This window comes from Oncorhynchus tshawytscha, linkage group LG06 (assembly GCF_018296145.1).
Source record: "Oncorhynchus tshawytscha isolate Ot180627B linkage group LG06, Otsh_v2.0, whole genome shotgun sequence".
NCBI lineage: Eukaryota > Metazoa > Chordata > Actinopteri > Salmoniformes > Salmonidae > Oncorhynchus > Oncorhynchus tshawytscha.
In genome coordinates, this window is record NC_056434.1 from 67,906,143 (window position 1) to 67,925,425 (window position 19,283).

The 19,283-nt window shown below is 41.3% G+C and overlaps 1 protein-coding gene across 1 annotated transcript in view; it reads right to left on the reverse strand.

Annotated features, from left to right (window-relative positions):
* Nucleotides 1-12,522, reverse strand: part of LOC112252959 (PDZ domain-containing protein 8) — a 70,038-nt gene extending 57,516 nt beyond the window's left edge. Inside the window, exon 1 of the mRNA XM_042323542.1 lies at nucleotides 11,492-12,522. Coding sequence (XP_042179476.1) covers nucleotides 11,492-12,375 — 884 coding nt within the window. The 5' untranslated portion in view covers nucleotides 12,376-12,522. The remainder of the gene's footprint in view (nucleotides 1-11,491) is intronic.
* Between the last annotated feature and the right edge of the window lie 6,761 nt (nucleotides 12,523-19,283).

Consider the following 19,283-nt stretch of genomic DNA (forward strand, 5'->3'; position numbering starts at 1 on the left):
CCTCTAACCATTTCACATTGGTTACACCAGCCTAATCTCGGGAGTTGATGGGCTTGAAGTCATAAACAGCGCAATGCTTGAAGCACAACGAAGAGCTGCTGGCAAAACGCACGAAAGTGCTGTTTGAATGAATGCTTACGAGCCTGCTGCTGCCTACCATAGCTCAGTCAGACTGCTCTATCAAATCATAGACTTAATTATAACATAACACACAGAAATACAAGCCTTTGATCATTAATATGGTCAAATCCGGAAACTATCATCTTGAAAACAAGACGTTTATTCTTTCAGTGAAATACGGAACAGTTCCGTATTTTATCGTATTTTAACGGGTGGCATCCATAAGTCTAAATATTCCTGTAACATTGCACAACCTTCAATGTTATGTCATAAAACGTAAAATTCTAGCAAATTAGGCGGCCCAAACTGTTGCATATACACTGACTCCGCGTGCAATGAAAGCAAGAGAAGTGACATAATTTCACTTGGTTAATATTGCATGCTAACCTGGATTTCTTTCAGCTAAATATGCAGGTTTAAAAATATATACTTGTGTATTGATTTTAAGAAAGGCATTGATGTTTATGGTTAGGTACACATTGGAGCAACGATACGCACCACAACGATTATATGCAATGCAGGACACACTAGATAAACTAGTAATATCATCAACCATGTGTAGTTAACTAGTGATTATGATTGATTATTTTTTATAAGATACGTTTAATGCTAGCTAGCAACTTGCCTTGGCTTACTGCATTCGTGTAACAGGCAGGCTCCTTGTGAGAGGCAGGTGGTTAGAGAGTTGGACTAGTTAACTGTAAGGTTGCAAGATTGAATCCCCGAGCTGACAAGGTAAAAATGTGTCGTTCTGCCCCTGAACAAGGCAGTTAACCCACCGTTCCTAGGCCATCATTGAAAATAAGTATGTGTTCTTAACTGACTTGCCTAGTTAAATAAAGGTGTAAAAAATGTTTTTTTGCCAAATCGGTGTCCAAAAATACCGGTTTCCGATTGTTGTGAAAAGTTGAAATCGGCCCAAATTAATCGACCTCTAGAAACTACTCCAGTACTCCATACTCACACAGTTCAGGCTGAATCTGATTTCTCTCATGAGAAACTGTGCAAAATGCGCATTGAGCTCACATAAAAAAATGTAATTCAAATCAATTTTACCATTTAAAAAATGAAAAATAACCAACATTTTTGTTAATTGTCAGCTAATGAGAAGTCAAAAGCTTTCTGAACAATGTTCCGGCCAGACATTCTTTTCAGTAAGGAAACTTGATTCTTTAATCAGAAAGCTCTTAAAAGATTAGCCAAGGCGTAGATTTGTTTTCTGTGAAAACGTTTTGTGCACACACAAGGACAAGAGGAATGTACTTGTAGGCTCCTATATTGGTAAGGAACAACTGGATGCAATAGTATTGGAATCATATTCATTCAAGGGCTTACAAGCTAACATACAGTAACTCTCAAAAGATGAATATTTGTACAAACCAATAAACATGTAACATCAAAATTAAAATGGAAAGGGCAGTCTAAATAAATGCTGATGGCAGTAATAAAACAGTAACAAATAGCTCTCTGTTGGGCTCAAAGCATTTAAAAAAGCTACATGAGAATATGGCCTCTTCCTGCTATGAAACCACAGATTAACTGTCTGATTTAGATTTCACAAATCCTGATGTCAAACCAGGCCGGGCTTTGGTAAGCCATCCCCAAAATCTGATTGTGACAGCCCAGGTGTTCCGTGTCAGCAGATTTGATTTGCGATTATGTACCAACTGCCTGGGTTGCCTACTAAAGATCTGCACACAAAAGTTTAATCGTCCTGATGTATCAGTGAGCATTAAAGTCTATTTTGGGGGGACTGGCACAAAATGTAGCCAGGCCAAAGTTCCAGGCAATAATCCTAAAATGACCATGAGGGATGAACGTGAGGGGGCATGATACACAGAGGTTATATGCAGTAAAATGCTGAACTCTGATGGAATAGCCAAACGCATTGTGATTCTACTAAATAATGTATGCGAGCTACATTACACAGCAAAGCAGACAAAAAAATCCCTACTCTACTTAAACTGCATTTTCTGTAAAGGTATCAAGTCTCAATATGAGAAGAAGCATGTCTGGAAAATGGGGTAACCTCAATTATTTGTTATAAAAATGGACTCAACACCAACTGTGCAACACCCCAATTCCCTAACAAAACCAGGGAGCACGTGTGTGCAATCATAAGCTTGTAGCATGTGTGGAAAAGAGTGTAGAATAGCATTTTCTGCAACTTAACTAGAAATTGAACTGAATAATTACATGCATGCTTCTTAAGTTATTACTGTACTCAAGACAAAATGTACTTTTTCCTACTGTATCTCCTTCATTGCTTATGGTCAGTGCCCAAGCAACAGTAAGATCATAAGATGTTACATTACAGATAGAAATCTTGAGAACCTTGGAGTTGAAGCGGGTTGTGCAGATCCATATTTAATAGACAGTGGGTTATGTCACTTTGGAAAGTAAAGCATTTGGCCAGGCCCCCCCCAAAAAACAACAAAGAAGCTTTGCTCCAAATTTCAAGCAAAGAAGTTATTCTCTATCAGGATGTCATGAACATGTACTGCAGTGGACTTTGTGTATAACTACAGGGCTCCTATTCCACACATTAGCAATCAAAGCTTTCAAAAGTATTATTGATTAGAACCCTGACCACCAGTCATTAACACACACTAATGCAAGAGTATGCAATATTTCGTTCTATTGAAAGAGGTTGGACATACTGTAAGGGGAGATTTAAGAGATGGACTTTGCCCTCCCACACTATTTGTTCACTATGATGTAAAAATAGGTCTGGCAATTGCAAGGGACCTCACAAAACGATATTATCACGATACTTAGGTGCCGATACTACAGTATATCTATTGCGATTATCACATTATTGTGATTTGATACTGTGATTTTATTCCAATGTTCCAAACATATTGCTCACCATATGTTTGCTGCAGAGAGACAAGAGAGAACCACGAGAAAATCTGTTTTGATCCGTCAAGGAAATAAGTGCTGGGGGAAAAAAATGGTCCCCCTATTTAAAAAGATGTAGAACAAGCTATGAAGGGAAAATACCAGGGTTTTAGTGCAGGTACAGCCAACTAGCACAAAAATAATAGTGATATTGTCAAAATGACACATCGTCCAAAATAATATCCCGATATGCAACTGTATGAAGTGCATTATTGCACCAAAATGGTGGCTTTCTGGCTAGAGGCTGTAGTATTACTTCTCTGGGATCCAGCTAAACAACAATGACAGCTCAATCAATGAAGAGTATGAAGTAGGGTTGTCACGATACCAGTATCGCGATACTACGATACCTGATGTTCCATGGCAAAAAGGAAAATTCAAAGCAGACTTAAAATACTTCCGTCCTTTAAAAAACCTAAATAATGTAAAATAGTTATATACCTTGGAATAGAAAAGTGAGTCTGGGTGACAACATAAGGCTGCTTGTTTCCAACATTAGGATTGTTGTCCTCAGGAAATGTAATCCTCTTCATGTTTTGTTTCCTTGCTGCGCGTCTCGCGCTACCGCTGCATAAGCAGCCTCCACACGCTGCCGCTGCATAAGCAACCTCCACACGCTACCGCTATGTGCAAACGCCGCAGCTCAGGAAACATGGAACCAACACTTTATATGTGGCATTTATATATATTTTTTCAGCATAGTTCCTGTTTTTACTGATCATTTTGTTTATGAAATATTAAGTGATTAAAACGAGTTAATCTGTTATCAAATCGGTAACAGAGTGCCTGAAAAATCAGTATTTTTGCAATTGAATTGGCCACAATGGGAAATCAGTCAAAAACCAAAGGAAAAAAAACAAAAGGTGCAGTAGAGTGCAGTACAGCAGAGCACAGTACAGCAGAAAACAGTACAGCAGGGTTTCCCCAAACTCTGTCCAAATGTGGTCTTGTTTGAGGGCGGAGCTCATTAGAATAATAGCCAGTGGATAGAATAATATCGAAACACAGGAGGATATTACAATTTTCTACCTATTCAGGATACATCACCTTGAAAAGAACGACATTAATAAGTATGCATTTCTGTGAAGTACAGACCAAGGACCCATGTCATTCTGTTACAGTCAGTCTGGGATGGCAGGGTAGCATAGTGGTTAGAGTGTTGGACTAGTAACCGAAAGGTTGCATGTTCAAATCCCCGAGCTGACAAGGTACAAATCTGTCGTTCTGCCCCTGAACAGGCAGTTAACCCACTGTTCCTAGGCCGTCATTGAAAATAAGAATTTGTTCTTAACTGACTTGCCTAGTTAAATAAAGGTAAAATCAATTTTTTTTTAAATGTGCTGAAACACTTCACTTACTGTAGTTCAAATACCAAAATGGATATTTCCAAACTCAAGGTGTCATGACAAAGCTGAAACCGTTTGGTCGACACGACCAAATTCACATAGAAATGTGAGTTATAGATGTAATTTCTCAATGAAAGCAAGTCTAAGAAGTTGTAGATATGTTCTATGTGCCCTATTTTCATGCTTCCCGTTCTTAAAATTTAGTTTTAGCATCTTTTACTTTCGGTTTTGTACACCAGCTTCAAAACAGCAGAAAATACAATATTTTGTGTTATGGAAAATATATTTCACAGTGGTTTAGATGATACAATGATTCTCTACACTATACTTGCTTTTTTGTCACAAACTATTACAATTTTAGCAACCAGGAAATGGCAGAGCACATGGTCACAAAAAACATTGTTATGAAACTTTGTATCTGCACTGTTCCTCAAGTAAACGTGTTTCAGTAAAATATTCTGTGGAAATTGTCAAAACTAGACTTCTATATATAGGTGTATGGTTTGTTAAAATTTGCAGTCAATAGTTTTGGCTTGGCATTAATTTTAAAGTGGATCTGAGCATCACTCTGATATAATGGAATTGCCCGTAAGAAACAACCCAGCTGACATTGGATAAGGGAGGGATGGGGGCTAATGGGTTCATTACATATTGGTACACATTACTGATGGTCCAGGACAAATCAAATGTAATAAATTCAGAATTTCACACAGGATATTAGAATCATATTGAGGACAAGCCAATCCAACAACCACCCAAAGTCATGAAAATGACAAAGGAATGGCACACGGTAAACCCAAGCTCACGAAGAAATGTTGTCAATCTAGTATGTTCTGTCCAGATAAGGATGGGGACAGGGGTGAATGGCTCAGTGCATTTGACTGTGATCTAATATGCCAAGTGATTGGCCCCCTACTTGGCAGACCTGGAATGTGGTTAATGATGTGCACAAGTTAACACTGGTCCAGTGTCTGAGAATTCTTCTCTTATAGGTTTAAATACTCTGACCCCCAAAAAATCTCAAAAGGCTTAATACCATTTGAGGGCGTAGCCAGAAAATTCAGCAATGATCTGTTCACCACCCCCATCTATTATGCTAAGAATACCTACCGCCTGAACGCAACATTTGAGTGTATTTGCAATGCATGTAAACAAGAACTCTCCAATCCACACCATGTGGGTTTGCAGAGATTGCAGGGCTATCAGTGTTGGCTTAGTGAAGATAGGAGCAGGTGAAAGGTTGATTCCAGTACTTAATCAGCCATTCATCTCACACTTTTTAACTGCATCGTCTCCTATCTCATGAACATTCCATTCAGAAACCAGACAGACTCACTGTCAAGACTCACAAACCTGTCAGGTTTGTAGAGTAGAGAGGGAGGGAGGTCATCATAACTGTCAACTCTCACCGTAAATCTGGAACACAAAGAATGTTACCCTCTCTGAAACTTACTGCAGAGATAAAGCTTTATTCTATGCTACAGAGGATTGCTGTATTATCTCATTCCCCACTGTTTCAGTACAGTATCCATATTGCTTTTGTTCTGACTCAAGATGGGTGTTGTTATGCCTGGATTACCTCCAGCCCCCCCTCCCCTCCAGAGTCCTGCCATCTGTGACATTCAGCTAATCCTAATGTCCACTGCTCCGTCCTCAAAGGCTGTTTTAGATGACATCGCCTCACAACTCTCGCTCAGACAGAGTCATTATCATGGGCACCTCACAAACATGCACCATTTTAGGTCAATCCTCCAGATTGTTGCATTTAGCCTACATTTAACATTTAGCTCCCACACATGATCCAAACCAGATATTTCACAAGAAGTGGCTATGCCATGCCAGTAGAGGCCTGTGGCTGCACAGAGGGACATAAAATAGTTACATTTAGTTGTTCTCACAAAACAACCAAACCATTGTTTGCCTGCTCTGCAGCCCACATAGTAAATATGGTGGACAAAAGGAAAGTCTGTTCATTTTGTCAGGCACAAGACGGCACATTGTTTCACTTGAAAATCAATGAAACGCTTTCTCACATAGTCTGGCATTTTAACAACAATAATCACCTGATTAATCCCACCTAATTATATACATTTAACCTAAATCAATGAGAAATGCTGGTTTTGTATGGACCGTTTGCGGCATTACTATATAAAATGTCTTCATATTAAATCAAAATTGTAAATGGCAACAGCCAGGTTATTTATTTATTATACCTGTCAAAAGTTTGGACACCTACTCATTCAAGGGTTTCTCTTTATTTTTACAAATGTGGAATATGGAATCATGTAGTAACCAAGAAAAGATAGGTACACACCCGTTACCTTGATGACAGCATTGCACACTCTTGGCATTCTCTCAACCAGCTTCATAAGGTAGTCACCTGGAATGCATTTCAATTAACAGGTGTGCCTTGTTAAAAGTTCCTTTGTGGAATCCCTTTCCTTCTTAATGCGTTTGAGACAATCAGTTGTGTTGTGACAAGGTATGGGGTAGTATACAGAAGATAGCCCTATTTGGTAAAAAGACCAAGTCCATATTATGGCAGGAACAGATCAAATAAGCAAAGAGACATGACAGTCCATCATTACTTTAAGACATGAAGGTCGGTCAATGCGGAACATTTCAAGAACTTTGAAAGTTTCTTCAAGCGCAGTCGCAAAAACCATCAAGCACTATGATGGAACTGGCTCTCATGAGGACCACCACAGGAAAGGAACACCCAGAGTTACCTCTGCTGCAGAGGATAAGCTCATTAGAGTTACCAGCCACAGAAATTGCAGCCCAAATAAATGCTTAACGGAATTCAAATAACAGACATCTCAACTTCAACTGTTCAGAGGAGACTGAGTGAAACAGGCCTTCATGGTCAAATTGCTGCAAAGAAACCACTACTAAAAGGACACCAATAATAAAAGAAGAGACTTGCAAGGGTCAAGAGACATGAGCAATGGACATTAGACTGGTGGAAATCTGTCCTATGGACTGATTAGTCCAAATTTGAGATTTTTGGTTCCAACCGAAGTGTCTTTGTGTGACGCCTAGTAGGTGAACTGATGATCTCCGCTAGAGGTCGACCGATTAAATCGGAATGGCCGATTAATTAGGGTCGATTTCAAGTTTTCATAACAATCGGAAATCGGTATTTTTGGGCACAGATTTGCTGATTTTTTAAAAATATATTTTTTTATACCTTTATTTAACTAGGCACGTCAGTTAAGAAACATTCTTATTTTCGATGACGGCCTAGGAATGGTGGGTTAACTGCCTCGTTCAGGGGCAGAACGACAGATTTTCACCTTGTCAGCTCGGGGGATCCAGGCTTGCAACCTTACAGTTAACTAGTCCAACGCAATAACGACCTGCCTCTCTCTTGTTGCACTCCACAAGGAGACTGCCTGTTACGCGAAGGCAGTAAGCCAAGGCAAGTTGCTAGCTAGCATGAAACTTATCTTAGAAAAAACAAATCAATCATAATCACTAGTTAACTACACATGGTTGATGATATTACTAGATATTATCTAGCGTGTCCTGCGTTGCTTATAATCTGACTGAGCATACAAGCATCTAAGTATCTGACTGAGCGGTGGTAGGCAGCAGCAGGCTCGTAAGCATTCATTCAAACAGCACTTTCGTGCGTTTTTCCAGGAGCTCTTCGCTGTGCTTCAAGCATTGCGCTGTTTATGACTTCAAGCCTATCAACTCCTGAGGCTGGTGTAACCGAAGTGAAATGGCTAGCTAGTTAGCGCATGCTAGTAGCGTTTCAAACGTCACTCGCTCTGAGCCTTCTAGTAGTTGTTCCCCTTGCTCTGCATGGGTAACGCTGCATCGATGGTGGCTGTTGTCGTTGTGTTGCTGGTTCGAGCCCAGGGAGGAGCGAGGAGAGGGAAGGAAGCTATACTGGTTCACTGGCAATACTAAAGTGCCTATAAGAACATCCAATAGTCAAAGGTTAATGAAATACAAATGGTGTAGAGGGAAATAGTCCGAAAATAACTACAACCTAAAACTTCTTACCTGGGAATATTGAAGACTCATGTTAATTAAAAGGAACCACCAGCTTTCATATGTTCTGAGCAAGGAACTGAAACGTTAGCTTTCTTACATGGCACATATTGCACTTTCACTTTCTTCTCCAACAATTTGTTTTTGCATTATTTAAACAAATTGAACATGTTTCATTATTTACTTGAGGCTAAATTGATTTTATTGATGTATTATATTAAGTTAAAATAAGTGTTCATTCAGTATTGTTGTAATTGTCATTATTACAAAAAAACATTTTTAAATCGGCTTTCTTGGTCCTCCAATAATCGGTATCGGAGTTGAAAAATCATAATCAGTCGACCTCTAATCTCCGCATATGTGGGTCCCACAGAGAAGCATGGAGGAGGTGGTGTGATGGTGCTTTGCTGTTGACACTGTTGGTGATTTATCTAGAATTCAAGGCACACTTAACCAGCATGGCCACCACAGCGATATGCCATCCCATCTGGTTTGTGCTTAGTGGGACTATCATTTATTTTTCAACAGAATAATGACCCAAAACACACATCCAGGCTGTGTAAGGGCTATTTGAACAAAAGGAAAGTGATGGAGTGCTGAATCAGATGACCTGGCCTCCACAGTCACCCGATCTCAACCCAATTGAGATGTTTGGGATGAGTTGGACTACAGAGTGAAGGAAAAGCAGCCAACAAGTGCTCAGCATATGTGAGAACTCCTTGAAGACTGCTGGAAAATAATTCCAGGTGAAATTGGTTGAGAGAATGCCAAGACTGCAAATCTGTCATCAAGGCAAAGGGAGGCTATTTGAAGAAAATATATCACTTTTTTTTTTTATTTGTTTAACACTTTTTTGGTTTCTACATGATTTCATGTGTGTTATTTCATAGTTTTAATGCATTCACTATTATTCTATAATTAAGAAAATAGTAAAAATAAAGCTAAAAACCCTTGAATGAGTAGGTGTGTCCAAACTTCTAACTGGTACTGTATATCTATATATATATATATATTATATATATTACAATTATACAGATGTATGTCATGGACCAGAACATATTAGAGTAGCTTATTTCACAGCCCAATAATCACTACTAAAACCTTCTAAAAAGAAAACAACTTTTCCCCACAATTAACCACAACATCTTGAAATAAATCACAGAACTCTAAAAACAATATTAGCAAACAAAAAAGGTAATTTTGGCATGCCGCGTTGTAGCGAATCTCAAACACACCTGCAAACAACCAACCCAGGATGTTTGAAGTCCATTTCACGTCAAAGGATAGAACAGGCAACAATATAACATTTTGCTGGAATTGTGCTATTCTAAAGACGTTTTGGTGTTCCAATGTGGCTATCGCTGCAGTTCCAGCACACCAGCGTGACCCTTCCAGACATAACACAGACGAACCAGCTACATGGGTCAGTGTGCCATGTAATTGAGGCCACAAATGCTGAGCCCAGTAAGTGCTGTCACAACATTTGTGACAAGCTGACTGGGCCAAAAGAAGCACTAACAAGAACCTCAACAATAGCGACTTCTGTAGGGGATAGGCTAAGGCTTACCCTTTCAGCATAATTCAATAAATTTGTTTTCCACATCTAGAAATAGCCTAGATTAATTTAACATTCAGGCCTAGTCATGTTGAAAGCTAACACTTAGAGATTTCCTGGTACTTTTGCATACTTTTTAACCAGTAGTTCTTAAAGTAGCACTCACAAGCTAAAAGTGGTCCCCGGAAATTGCATACATATGTGCAGATACAGTATGTGCACCACGTCATTGCTCTCTCACTCTGCTGTATGTGCATCTTGCCAACTGTCACTCAAATGGCAAGGTGCTGAAGCTCATTGGCTAGAACTCAAATTGCTAGGGGGCCAGCCACGTGGGGAAAATGTAGGCAAAATGGCACAGCACAGCTTCCAGAACAACAGTCGCTTTCAAACTAGGCATTTCATGGATAATTCAGGTATTAGCAGTATTTCTGCTAACAGATTATGCATGTATGAACTACACATTGACACATCCAGCCCAAAGCGGGAGGTTTAAATATACTTAGTAGTCACCAAAGTTCGAGAGCATGTCTAACATTAAGTTGCTCTTATAACTGAGAAGTTAGAATGTACTACAGTAACATATTAGCAAGGAAATATATTAGTTAAATTGTTAAATCTAGGCTGTGTGACATCAGGTCTGTTAATACATCCATAGAAAATAAGTATACTTTCAGGCCTAGTTAAATCTACATTGGTGTTTTTTGCCTTGAGCGAGTGCAACCAAATACAAAAGTGATGGTGAACACTTCCAGCAAATAATCCATCTGCAAAAGGGTACCGGACTAATGTGACAGAGTCTAAAAGAAATAAGAGGTGACAAGATGCTGCACATGCATTCATGTTACTAACAGGGAAGTACTAAAAAGCTTTCTGTCTTTCGGTTTTAGTGTTGGCAAAGTGTTTAACTGTGACTATTTCACACCAGGTTGTGGTCATTTCAAAATGTTCTCAATGTAGTGACAGGGGGCACTCCTCTGTCTCAGAAGGATCAACACTATCCTTTATCATTTCATAGGTTCGCAACTATGATGTCCCTCAATGGCTTCCTTTGCAACAGGTGCTGTCCCATGTCTCAACACTGTACTACCACACTGCCTACTGACAGTCGGTAGGCCTATGCCCTGACAGATGAAAAAAAATTAAAGACTGCATGTTTGTCATCATTTAACCTTTCGCTGCAACCTGGACTTAACAAAGCTGCTAATTATCTACAATGCTAAAGTTGTCCATGGATGCGACTCAAACACAACCTTTGGGATGCTGGACACACGTTATACGCCCACCCATACTCCCCGAACAAACTCAGTCCTTTCGTTTTGGCCTAAGCAGAGCCTTCAATTTAGCCAAATAGAAGGCTATATGGCTATGCGTTATCACCCATTTGGAGTCCAAATGTGCATCTTACAGATCTTGGAAGCTATCAAAATAATAGTTGGGCCACTTTCCCTTGTCCTTAAATCAGCTTGAAATGTTGATGTACACATCTCTGACCATCTCTTGGTAGGCCTACTGACTTGCATAGACGAAATAAATATAAAAGTGGTAGACTCCGTGCAAGTTTTACCTGATTTTGTAATTTGGCAAGGTGTGTTTCTTCTTGATGATTCTTTTCAGCTGGTTGACAATGATTGAGGTGAGCTGGGGCAAGGGCCTTCCCTCGAACTGTGACTTCACCTCGAAGTCTATCAGTGGGTCGTCAAGGAACGCGAAGGACCAGTGCGTAAAAGGCATGCGAGTGAACTGCAGCTTCAGTCTTCCAACCACACGCGTCATTTTTACGAACAGGTATGCTGACTTCCCAAAAACGAGGTCTACATCAATTGCTAGATGGAACCCGCCATTATATTCAAGGTCCACCTCGAAATTGAGTTCCTCGGGCATGCCGTCTTCATTTAAACTCACTGGCTTCATAAGTTTGGCCGTTTTAAACACGGGCAAAGAATTACCAAGGGAGATATCCCTGAGACTGAGTCCCTCCAACAGCCGACCAGCTGTCTTGGTTTGTAATAGCTCCTCGAACTCCACCTTGAACTTTTTGGTCAGCCAGTGCCTAACGACGGGAGTGTCGCGGAGTTCTCTGAATAGGAACAAAAAGATAGCATTTAGAAAATTGCACGTCTCCGGTTTGGAGGTGTGGAGGGGCTCACTTTGACAAGGCGGTGGCGGTTGTTGTTTAGGGCTACTGCTGGTGGCAGCCGCTTCCTGATGCCTGGGAGTGATGGCCTCTTGCTGTTTGGGTGCAGCGGATGATGTGTTGTCTTGTTGCTGCTGGCCTGATTCTGCATGTTGGTTATTAAAGTAATCCTTCAATGCGGGATCAGGCACTGCTTTGACATATTGCACTGTCCTGGCTATAGGCTCGGGGCTTCTCCGGTAAAGCAGTAAGAACTGTAATACCAATGTAAAGAGTGCTCCAGATAATGCGGAAATGACTATCAAGTAAATCATTTCGAGCAGTGTCCCTCTCCCTGTTTCTGCGTTAAAATGTTTTCATATTCCGACGTTTAACCGTCTTAACAATGCAAGTTCCACCTGGTCGCTCACAAAGCTGCCATATCATCTGCCTCTTCCCTGATCAGCGGCTCGTCAGCGACACTATGAAAGTACTTCCGGGTCACAGAATTTCGGAAATGATCCAAATGAAATTTTCCCCAATACTCGTAGGAAAGCATCATTAACCTACATGTATTCATGAAGTATGAAAAAATAATTGTGTAAACATGAACAATGATTAATATGTGTTGAATTTTCAGTTGCATTTGCATTAAATCATGGTTTTAAAACATGTTCTAGGATCAAGGTGCCTGGACACAAGATAGTACAACTATAGTGGTACAGGGAAAAATGTTTTGTGCAGATGTAAAAGTGGGGTGTAGAGTCTTCAGTAGGGTCTATATATATATATATATATATATATACTGCTCAAAAAAAATAAAGGGAACACTTAAACAACACAATGTAGCTCCAAGTCAATCACACTTCTGTGAAATCAAACTGTCCACTTAGGAAGCAACACTGACTGACAATAAATTTCACATGCTGTTGTGCAAATGGAATAGACAACAGGTGGAAATTATAGGCAATTAGCAAGACACCCCCAATAAAGGAGTGGTTCTGCAGGTGGTGACCACAGACCACTTCTCAATTCCTATGCTTCCTGGCTGATGTTTTGGTCACTTTTGAATGTTGGCGGTGCTTTCACTCTAGTGGTAGCATGAGACGGAGTCTACAACCCACAAGTGGCTCAGGTAGTGCAGCTCATCCAGGATGGCACATCAATGCGAGCTGTGGCAAGAAGGTTTGCTGTGTCTGTCAGCGTAGTGTCCAGAGCATGGAGGCGCTACCAGGAGACGGGACAGTACATCAGGAGACGTGGAGGAGGCCGTAGGAGGGCAACAACCCAGCAGCAGGACCGCTACCTCCGCCTTTGTGCAAGGAGGAGCAGGAGGAGCACTGCCAGAGCCCTGCAAAATGACCTCCAGCAGGCCACAAATGTGCATGTGTCTGCTCAAACGGTCAGTAACAGACTCCATGAGGGCCCGACGTCCACAGGTGGGGGTTGTGCTTACAGCCCAACACCGTGCAGGACGTTTGGCATTTGCCAGAGAACACCAAGATTGGCAAATTCGCCACTGGCGCCCTGTGCTCTTCACAGATGAAAGCAGGTTCACACTGAGCACATGTGAGAGACGTGACAGTGTCTGGAGACACCGTGGAGAATGTTCTGCTGCCTGCAACATCCTCCAGCATGACCGGTTTGGCGGTATGTCAGTCATGGTGTGGGGTGGCATTTCTTTGGGGGGCCGCACAGCCCTCCATGTGCTTGCCAGAGGTAGTCTGACTGCCATTAGGTACCGAGATGAGATCCTCAGACCCCTTGTGAGACCATATGCTGGTGCGGTTGGCCCTGGGTTCCTCCTAATGCAAGACAATGCTAGACCTCATGTGGCTGGAGTGTGTCAGCAGTTCCTGCAAGAGGAAGGCATTGATGCTATGGACTGGCCCGCCCGTTCCCCAGACCTGAATCCAATTGAGCACATCTGGGACATCATGTCTCGCTCCATCCACCAACGCCACGTTGCACCACAGACTGTCCAGGAGTTGGCGGATGCTTTAGTCCAGGTCTGGGAGGAGATCCCTCAGGAGACCATCCGCCACCTCATCAGGAGCATGCCCAGGCGTTGTAGGGAGGTCATACAGGAACGTGGAGGCCACACACACTACTGAGCCTCATTTTGACTTGTTTTAAGGACATTACATCAAAGTTGGATCAGCCTGTAGTGTGGTTTTCCACTTTAATTTTGAGTGTGACTCCAAATCCAGACCTCCATGGGTTGATAAATTTGATTTCCATTGATAATATTTGTGTGATTTTGTTGTCAGCACATTCAACTATGTAAAGAAAAAACTATTTAATAAGAATATTTCATTCATTCAGATCTAGGATGTGTTATTTTAGTGTTCCCTTTATTTTTTTGAGCAGTATATATATATTTCCCCAAAAATTGACCAAGCAAAAATAAAAAACATAAAATAAGTTATCTTTCATCTCTTTTTGTTTCATAATTAACCTTCAATTCGCTGTATCTCACTGGAGAAAGCATCCGACAAAGTGAAACAGCGCCCCTCTGTCTCTGTATGTGTAGCCAATCTATCTGATGTTGTCAGGTCAAAAAGAGTATGTATGATATTGTTGCTACCGTAGGGTTGTGTGCAAGGGAAGCCGGTAAGCATTTGACCTCCCTTGATTTAAAAAAATATTTATACACTAATAGCCATTCAGTTTTGAGCTAAATTGAATGAACTCAACTGTGAATGGTACAAAAAAAGTGTAAAGGGAAGCCAGGTTGGATTTGGCTTCACACCAATCACTTTACATCAAAAGCCAAATGTCATTAACAAAAAAAAACTTGAATTGTTGCATGTCGTTGTGTTGTTGTCCTCCATTGGCGAGCTATCTAGCTAAAATTGGCCCTATCCTAAATTAGCCATTTATGGAGATAGGGATTTGGACTTGTGGTTTAACTTAATTCTCAGTACTGGCCAATGATTATAAAGGTGATTCTGACCCAACCATAAAATTATACATTGTGCCTCAGGGCTGAGAGGATGGAAGTTCAATATGCAGGTAGTAACCTAATGTTAACTAGCTGGCTAATCATTGCTCATGAAAGGAAGTTAGACTAGCGAGCAAGCCTAGGACAACAAAAACGAAAAGTGTGTACTGTATGACAGCCATAGATTGTTTCGGCAACATGAAAGAAAGGAGGATGGCATTGGTGTTTCTCTACAAGTAGGGTGAGCCAACATGTTTTTCTACTTATGTACACACACACACAAATCAGTACCAATAGACAGCCACATGGTATTTAGCTTACATTTATTGGACTAAATTGTTTTGGGAATCTTTTATTTCACTATATTAGACATCTATTAGCATAGGTGATTTGATGATTTGATGATTTGGTGATTTGATGATGTTGAAATGGTGCTGGAATAGTGGAAGCAGCTCCTGTTTTCTTTGCGACTTGTTGTAACTTTCCTGTGTTCGTTTAGTAGTCCGAAAATGATGAAAACATTAACTTGATTGACCATGCTGTCAGTCATGTTACATGCAATATGCCTTGCGGACTCCACTAGACAGATGTTGCGCTCCAGTTTTGTGATCAAACAAAGTTGTGGTTGAATTTATTCTGCCACTGTGTCTTCTTATTGTCTCGGCCTTAGGCCTATTTATCACAGTGGCAAGGCATATAAACTAACAGGTTATTGAGGAAATAATGAAAATATCACAATACAGGTTGTAATATGGCATTATTGTCCTGGCTTGGCTTCCCCAGGGATTTTACCCACACACTGCTACTGCTGTTCAAACTAATACAGATCTCTTGCACGGTGTATTGCATTGGGGGCTACGGAGGGGACAGAGTGAAATGCCAGCAACGGGCAGTGCAACACATTCCCCCTCCAAAATTAATCATATTTGGTTAGTAGAGACTCTACTGAGTATTTCGACCCCCCAAAAAAAAAAAAAAAATTCGACCCCCAAAAAAAAAAATACTTGCACGGCTTGCTGCTGGCTTTTCACATTATGCACTATATAAAGCTGCAAAAATATATAGATTTTGTATCATACGCCTAGCGTTTTTAACGCTGACTTTTATTTTGAAGGCTAAATTCAAAATCCGGAAGTCTTAATGTGGATATGATCCAGCTGGTGCTGCTGCCGTGACACTAATTCTTTCCTGGGGTTCAAGCTCCTCATCTGATTGGGCTAACGTTTTACGTAGTTGCGCGTAATGACGGAGTTCACAAAAGTGTACGTTAGGCTACACAACGCACCGAGCCCAGGGGTGTATTCACCATAAACCAAGCGGAACGAAACGGGAAGATGCATACTTGCATTTCTCCAATAGGAACTCTTATTTTCGTTGCAAAATGGAACCTTTAGCAACTGTTTTGATGAATGGTTACACCCCAGGAAAACTGAAGCCAAATGATTGTCTCTTTCAAAGTCACCTGCCAGTTTTACGCAGTGAATCATGCCTCGTGAAGAATAATGCCAAATACTGGGCATATTTCATCTTTCCACAAGAACATCTGCTTGCCAAAACAACACTTTAAACAGTAAACAGGACAGGCTCCAAAATAATTTATGCGTAAAGAACATAATATTGCGCATTGATTCAGGCCTAGACTATAGACTGAAATTAAGTCGTAATAAATGCATAGGCCTAAAAGCAGGTGTTGCATTACATTTCGAAGGGAACCTGTGTTCGTACCCATACATGACGTACTCATACATGACAGCAGATGGCAGCACCTTTACATTTGAATCTGCAAAATACACTTTAGAAAGGAAGAATCTTGCGCAGTGCAAACGCAATGGTGCATTGCAAGTAAGCCATTAAATGATACCATGATGCAATGCAACCTTGTTACATTGTATCACTGCTTTAACAGTCAAGGCAGTGTCAAAGAAAGTATCTGTTTATTATTTCCCATAGCACAATGTGTGTTTGTTTTTTCACATAGCGGACACCACCAACATTTATTTCAACATTAGTTTCTACTGGAGTCTAGAGTAGACAATGTATCAAGCCTATTGGATCGGCTGCTATATTTCATTCTGGGATGTTTCCTACCGTTCAATGTTCACATTTCAATACTGTAGCTAAAGCTACTGATATACATTGATTCTTGAAGAATATAACTTATAAATGCATCATGATGCATCAAGATTAGGCAAAATCTCCTCTGCACACCAAGTGGCATGGCTGCCTTTGGCAGAAGCATGATTACTGTTAGGCCATTTTCGACAACAGTGTTATGAGACCTACAGTACCAGTCAAAAGTTTGGACACACCTACCCACTCAAGGGTTTTTCTTTATTTTCCCTATTTTCTATATTGAAAAATAATAGTGAAGACATCAAACCCATGAAATAACACATAAGGAATCATGTAGTAACCAAAAAAGTGTAAAACAAATCAAAATATATTTGAGATACTTCAAAGTAGCCACGATTTGCCTTGATAACAGCTTTGCACACTCTTCAAATCAAATCAAAGTTTATTTGTCACGTGCGCCAAATACAACAGGTGTAAACCTTACCGTGAAATGCTTACTTACAGGCTCTAACCAATGGTACGAAATAAAAAGTATGTGTGTGTGTGCGTGTAGGTAAGTAAAGAAATAAAACAACAGTAAAAAGACATTTGAAAAAAGAGTAGCAAGGCTATATACAGACACCTGTTAGTCAGGCTTATTGAGGTAGTATGTACATGTAGGTATCGTTAAAGTGACTATGCTTATATGATGAACAGAGAGTAGCAGAAGCATAAAAGAGGAGTTGGCGGGGGGGCACACAATGCAAATAGTCTGGGTAACCTTTTGGTTACTTGTTCAGGAGTCTCATGGGGGTAAAAACTGTTGAGAAGCCTTTTTGTCCTAGACTTGGCACTCCGGTACCGCTTGTCATGCGGTAGTAGAGAGAACAGTCTGACTGGGGTGGCTGGGGTCTTTGACAATTTTTAGGGCCTTCCTCTGACACTGCCTGGTGTAGAGGTCCTGGATGGTCCAGTGATGTACTGGGCCGTACGCACTACCCTCTGAAGTGCCATGCGGTCAGAGGCAGAGCAATTGCCACACCAGGCAGTGATGCAACCGGTCAGGATGCTCTCGATGTTGCAGCTGTAGAACCTTTTGAGGATCTCAGGACCCATGCCAAATCTTTTTAGTTTCCTGAGGGGAAATAGGCTTTGTCGTGCCCTCTTCATGACTATCTTGGTGTGTTTGGACCAATCTTGTTTGTTGTTGATGTGGACACCAAGGAATTTGAAGCTCTCAACCTGCTCCATGACAGCCCCGTCGATGAGAATGGGGGCGTGCTCGGTGCTCCTTTTCCTGTAGTCCACAATCATCTCCTTAGTCTTGGTTACGTTGAGGGATAGGTTGTTAGTCTGGCACCACCCGGCCAGGTGTCTTACCTCCTCCCTATATGCTGTCTCGTCGTTGTCGGTGTCGTCAGCAAACTTAATGATGGTGTTGGTGTCGTGCCTGGCCATGCAGTCTTGGGTGAACAGGGAGTTCAGGAGGGGGCTGAGCACGCACCCCTGGGGAGCTCCAGTGTTGAGGATCAGCGTGGCAAATGTGTTGCTACCTACCCTCACCACCTGGGGCAGCCTGTCAGGGAGTCCAGGATCCAGTCGCAGAGGGAGGTGTTTAGTCCCAGGATCCTTAGCTTGGTGATGAGCTTTGAGGGTACTATGGTGTTGAACGCTGAGCTGTAGTCAATGAACAGCATTCTCACATAGGTGTTCCTTTTGTCCAGGTGGGAAAGGGCAGTGTGGAGTGCAATAGAGATTGCATCATCTGTGGATCTTGGGCGGTATGCAAATTGGAGTGGGTCTAGGGTTTCTGGGATAATGGTGTTTATGTGAGCCATTACCAGCCTTTCAAAGCACTTCATGGCTACGAACGGGAGTGCTACGGCTCTGTAGTCATTTAGGCAGGTTGCCTTTGTGTTCTTGGGCACAGGGACTATGGTGGTCTGCTTGAAGCATGTTGGTATTACAGACTCAATCAGGGACATGTTGAAAATGTCAGTGAAGTCACCTGCCAGTTGGTCAGAACATGCCCTACTATGCACAAACCAGATGGGATGGGGTATTGCTGCAGAATGCTGTGGTAGCCATACTGGTTAAGTGTGCTTTGAATTCTAAATAAATCACCATCAGTGTCACCAGCAAAGCACCCCCACACCATCACACCTCCTCCTCCATGCTTCACTGTGGGAACCACACATTCAGACATCATCCGTTCACCTACTCTGCGTCTCACAAAGATTGGAACCA